This window comes from Engraulis encrasicolus, chromosome 4 (assembly GCF_034702125.1).
Source record: "Engraulis encrasicolus isolate BLACKSEA-1 chromosome 4, IST_EnEncr_1.0, whole genome shotgun sequence".
NCBI lineage: Eukaryota > Metazoa > Chordata > Actinopteri > Clupeiformes > Engraulidae > Engraulis > Engraulis encrasicolus.
Genome location: NC_085860.1, coordinates 9,627,530 through 9,633,529, shown reverse-complemented (window position 1 = coordinate 9,633,529; position 6,000 = coordinate 9,627,530). Strand labels below are relative to the sequence as shown.

At 47.2% G+C, this 6,000-nt stretch overlaps 1 protein-coding gene across 1 annotated transcript in view; it reads left to right on the top strand.

Annotated features, from left to right (window-relative positions):
* Window positions 1–3,037: 3,037 nt before the first annotated feature.
* si:dkey-234i14.6 (uncharacterized) overlaps window positions 3,038–6,000 on the top strand; it is a 38,720-nt gene continuing 35,757 nt past the window's right edge. Inside the window, exon 1 of the mRNA XM_063196643.1 lies at window positions 3,038–3,868. Coding sequence (XP_063052713.1) covers window positions 3,383–3,868 — 486 coding nt within the window. The 5' untranslated portion in view covers window positions 3,038–3,382. The remainder of the gene's footprint in view (window positions 3,869–6,000) is intronic.

Genomic DNA, 6,000 nt, shown 5'->3' with positions numbered 1-6,000 from the left:
CTCCCTCTCTCCTTCCCTCTCCCTCTCTCCCCCTCTTCCCTCCCAGAGCCCAGTAGGCTATCACTGCTGGCTTTCCCCAGGGACCAGACACCAGGCACCAGGCCATAGCTAGCTTGAGAACCCCTCTTAGGGGAAATGACAGGCTCAGTGGGCCTTACAAGAAAGATGCAGAAAGATGTTTGAGTTTGGTTTTTAAAAAATGGATGGAATCATTGAAGTGTATATTCCCGGGGCCTGTCCCCTCACTCAGTGCGCCCCTTAGATAAAACATAATTAAAATAATAATAACTAGAAAAGTGCTCCGAGATCACATACCTCCGCCAGGGCATGGCATAATTAGATAATGGACAAAAATAATCACTTTGCCAATATGAACGACTATATTCCTGTCGGAATTTTCAAAATGACACATTCATGTCAGCCATTTGCAAAATCTAGGCCTACCTGCTTTGAAAGCTTGTGATCACGCGCTGATAGAACTGTAGCCTAATTAATGAAGGGAATGTAATGATTTTGACCAACAAAACTGAAACAACTACAGAAGGGTAAGGCCCTTTTTTGCCTACGATGGTAGGCCTATAATATAGCCTAGTATATTATAGTGCATCATTCTCATGGGCCACTGGTTGGTCTTGGCGCTGTCGGTTGAAGCGGCATTTGCTTCCCCGCATTCCTCAAATCACTTTGTCTGGCGGCAAACGATGCGCAAGGCAGCATGGGTACTCCCAGGCTACAAATCACTAGGCCTATTCACCGTTTCTATCTCGCAACTGGGCTTGATTTTAAATTTAGTGAAGGGGGTGTTTGACCAGCATTGTGAACTTACACAGCCACAAATTCCATATTTTTGGCGATGGTACCCAATTAATTCGACATTGTCAACCAAAATGATCTGCGGTGGTCACTGTCCATCTCGCAACAATTCACTTCCACTTCACACATATTTTAGGCAGCGGTAGGCCTAATTAATTTTACATGATTGTTTGTTAACTTCAACGACGGTGTAGCCTAGGGCGAGGCTGCCTGCCGATGAGCAACTTTTTAGGTTGATAGCACTGGTGTGGGAGCTTGCGTCAAAGGAGACAGTCCCACCCTGTTCCAGAATGGCGCAGGCTCACCCGTGTGGAATATATGCCGGTGCTCGACCATTATGCATGCTGTCGGGCTTTCTGATCCCTGTCCATCTCGCAAACAACTTGGGGTTATCTTTAAATGTAGCGAAGGGATGTAGGCCTAATTAATTTTACCAGCATTGTGAACGTAGGCCTAGAGTCAATTAAATTATTTAAGTAAATTATTTTTTTATATTAAGTAAATTATTTTGGCAACGGTATCTTAATTATTTCGACAGGATTGTGAACCTAAGTCACAGTCCACAACAACATTGTGAACTTACACGATCACATATTCCATATTGCCCTGTGCGGAGGTAATGAAGGTGATGCCTATTGTAAAAATAGGGCCTTACTGTTAGTAGCCTAGGCTAATGTCTTTAGAGCCCCATGAAAAAAAGCGAACAGCATTGCGAACCTAAACGCTCTGCGGGGTCATTGTCCATCTCGCAACAGCATTGTGAACTTTTGCCAGATGCAAGTAATTCGACAGCATTATCAAACATAACCTTCTCGGCGGAGGTAATTATTATTAAGACCCGTGTGGAATATTCGCTCGTGCTCAGTCAGCGGTGGAACATAACACTAGAGTGGACCCCGCCCCCCCTTTTCACGGCAATCCGTGTTATGTTCCACATCCATGTGCTCAGTGCTCACCCGGCCACCTTGTGGCAGGCTGTGAAATAGCAGTGCGAACATACAATAACGAACACACACACAAACCCAGGCGATCACATAACCTCCTGGCGGAGGTAATAATAATAATGTCAAGATAAAAACCCCACTACTGAATTGTCATAATAGTGTTGGCTGGTAGAGAACCCTCTGCATTTCAAACAATATCGTCAGTCTGTGAGCAACCAACTGCACCTCAAACTCTAAGAGTTGCAGACAGATCCGTGGCCATATAGCCCTCCTCATCATCAAGGTTGCCTATCCCTGGAGTAGGCTATGCTATGAACATGCAATTGCTCATTTGGTTACACTGAATGTCAGACCACCCACTGTTGTTGTCTGCATAGGCACTAGCTTCCCCCATGAAGTCGGCTATAGGCACATGTGTACAACGTGCACTTACAATGTGCATTAGGTATTGAGTGAGGACTACGTATACAGCTTAAGTGCATAAAGTTACAAAATAAACAGTTAGCTACTGTTTGCTGTGCATAGAGGGATAGTAATGTGTTTACTTAGTGCTGGCAGTAGCACCTTATGGTACATATCTTTCCATCAGTTTTTTCTCCCTCACTCAGTGGCAGAACAACTGGACAGAGGGCCTAGGCAATAGAAGTCTGGCAAGGTCCCCTCCACCTATTCGGGAGGGCTCTGGGCCTCGGGGCAAATGCCCTGCTTTCCCCCCTATAGCTCCACCCCTGCTCTCCCTCTGTCTGTAAATAAATATGGAGTCCTTATGATGGGTCAACAGTAGATCAGTTAAAGCTGGAGTAGTCTTACTTCCCACCAGTGACATTGTTTTTAGCTCCCCATTAAATCAATAGCCTCTGGATATAAAATGCTGAGATAGTTATTATGAGGCCTGAGAGACTGTCGAGGCTATAAATACATCATTGGTCAAGTTACGGAAAAATTGACTCCTGTCCTGCTGTGGCTCTGCGTCCTTGGGCTGAACAGCCGAATTAAGTTACATTTAGCCTGCGCTGTATAGGCTTCAACACAACTAATTGTAGAACAATATTTCCTTATGGGCTGAATTCACTTTGTGTATCAGACACCGCTCCGAAAATAATGCAGGGGGAAAAATCAGGACTCTTCAGGACAGTCTGGCACAAAATACCACGCGCAAGGCACGTGTAGAGAACCTGCAGCACGGGGAGCCCGCGCAGGTTTTGGGAGAGCCCCGTCCCGTACAGGTCGCGCGCAGAGGCGTTCCTTCAGCAAGGCAACACGCACCATCGAAGTCACTGAGCCTGAAGCAGCAGCCCTGGCAGCGCTGTGGTGTACCCGGAGGGTCTGGAATCCAGCCCAGGCGACAGACACAAAAAGAGGGACAACAGCTCCGGTTTATGACTCCCCTGCTCACAATGCCGAATGTTTTGAGGAATGCGAACTGATGGGGCAGGCGTATTTATAGCACTTTTCCCGACTTATCACAACCTCTCAATGCAGCTCTGATGCTTGCGTGTAGAAGGCTACGCTTGATTCATCACCGGCAACAGTGTTGCAGATGGATTTAAAACGACTATCCAACAAGTGAAACCAGAGAGGTTTATCCCCCGCAGGCGTTTCACGCTGTTTTTTTTAAACTCGACATGGACGGAGCACGAACTGAAAACCCTGGGGAGCTTATCAACAAAAGCTTGGAAGAGGAGAACTACCGAGCACTGGTCTACGACACGGCACTCAGCACTTTCCTGGCCGTGGTTGTGTACGTGGTGGTCAAAGTAAGCATAGACCGGATTAGGCAATGGCGTGCTCGAATATCGGTTCTGATTGTGGGCTCCGGTCCTGTGGGTCTGACCGCGGCTTTGGTCGCTGTTCGCTCGGGCAAGGTGCTGAAACTCACGGTGTTGGATGAGCGCTACAGGACCGCACTGCTCTGCAGACCGCAGCAAATCGCCCTGGACCCCCGCAGCGTCAGGTTCCTGTTAGGCTTGGGAGTAGACTTTGATAACATGGAAGGGTGCTGGCACAACGATCACTTCTTCACGAAAATCGGCGTGTTTCAGGAGTATTTACTCAGCATCCTGGAGCAAAAGAAGCAAAAGGTCGACGTTAAAGTTCACTTAGGAACAAAGGTGTGTATGTTTTTTGTGTGCAAATAAGTGATCACTTAGCAATCACCCGCCCAGTCATCCCGGTGCACTCATTCAGGGATAAGGCATGCTGACTTCATGACCTGTGAGGCGCGCAGTTTTTCTGCTGGCAGATTTAAGCCGTTGCAGATTGGTGGGACACTCATATCTGATTGCACAACACACACCGCAAGTAATTCCATTCAGGGCAGAGGGCTAAGCATGTGTCGAGGCTGCTGAAATGATTTACTGCCTTTGATCCGTGTGATTACTGGAGCAAATGTCATGCACGTGTATCTGTATGCTCTGCACTGCCACATTGCATCAGAAATAGTCATTTGGCTAGTGTAGACAGGTGGATGAATGTATCCTCAATGCACCTGTAAAAATACCCTCACCCCCACACCCTACCAGAGGATCATATAGGCTACATACAGCCAGTGAGTGAACCAGTTTAACTTGTGCAACTATAGTTTGACTTTGGCTTTCCACATTCTCTTTCTAAAACAAAAGGAGGCACTATTTAGCCTGGGCCTTGGGAGAGGTCAACTGCTGGAGAGCGTTATGTAAATAACGTTGTAGATAACATTGTTATGGGGTTGCCAAGACACTTTGTGACATTGTGATTCATACCATGCAGGGATGTAGATTGTCGTGTTATTGTTTTCTTCTATTACTCCTCTCCCGCCTCTAGAGCCAGTGCAGGAGAGGAGAGGAGAAGAGAGGAGAGGGGGAGCATAGCATAGAAGAGGAGAGGAGAAGAGAGGAGAGGAAGTGAGGTGAGGGGAGGGGTGCAGGCAGAACGAACACAAATATTCCGACTAGTCTAGACACAGATGGGAGCGATCTGCTCCATTTGATGTCAGCTGTAATTTCCAGTGCAGGCATGAATCAAAGCCAATGGGATCTGACCTGTTTACCTATTTGCTAGCTCTCCTCTCTTGAGGAGACATGCGGCTGTCTGTCTGTCAGGGGTTACTGTAATATTCCGCTGTGATTGCAGTCACACCCTTATACACACATAAGACACGCATGAGGACACACACACACACACACACCTGTGCACACATGCACACACTCACAGACACACACACACACCTGTGCACCATGCACACACTCACACACACACACACACACACACACACACACACACACACACACACACACACACACACACACACACACACACACACACACACACACCTGTGTACACATCCATACACATACACATACACATACACATAGGCCTACACACATTTATACACACACACACACACACACACACACACACACCTGTGCACAGTGCACACATGCACACACTCACAGACACACCCATCCACACACACACAAACATGCATGGGCGCACTCTCTCTCTCTCTCTCTCTCTCTCTCTCTCTCTCTCTCTTTCTCTCATACACACACCCGTACACACACACACACACACACACACACACACGCACACACAACACACACGTCCAGATAGCATCCCGCGTTACAACAGACCAGGCCTGCCAATATTAGAATGCATAATCCACGTCCCTCCAGGATATTTATCTTCGTCACGGGTGTGCAGGCGACTGACTGAGCGAGTCGCCGACCGCGCATACCACAGAGCATGCCTAGCCTGAGCATTAGCCGAGCTATTAATAGCCTCTAATAAAATATGAAATGACAGCCCCTTGTTTTTTTTCCTCCTTCCTTTTTTTCCCTTCTGACCAATGCTGGTGACATGCTGAGCATTCAGGCAAATTAAAAGACATTAAGTGTTTTATAGATGCCAAGCGTATAACAGCCTTGAGAGCTTGTGTTTTATGACAGAATAAGTCATAACAGAGCACAACATAGCTGCCCGACTAGCTATCCGCCTCTACGTGCTGTGACAGCTGACAGTGTGACCTTTGGCCCCACTGGGCTTTTTGTTGTCAATGGGATTGTTTTTGATGCCGCATTTTGTGCAGATCAGTGCAGCGCACGTGCGCACAGCGACTGCGTGAAGCACTCTGGCTACGAGGTGTCCACGACGGGGCATATGGGAGTGACTTCTGCTGCATATTTACGTCACATGGTCAAGTCAAGGCAATTTTATTATGGTTATTTTGATTTTATTTATAAACACATGGTGTTAAGTCATCGTG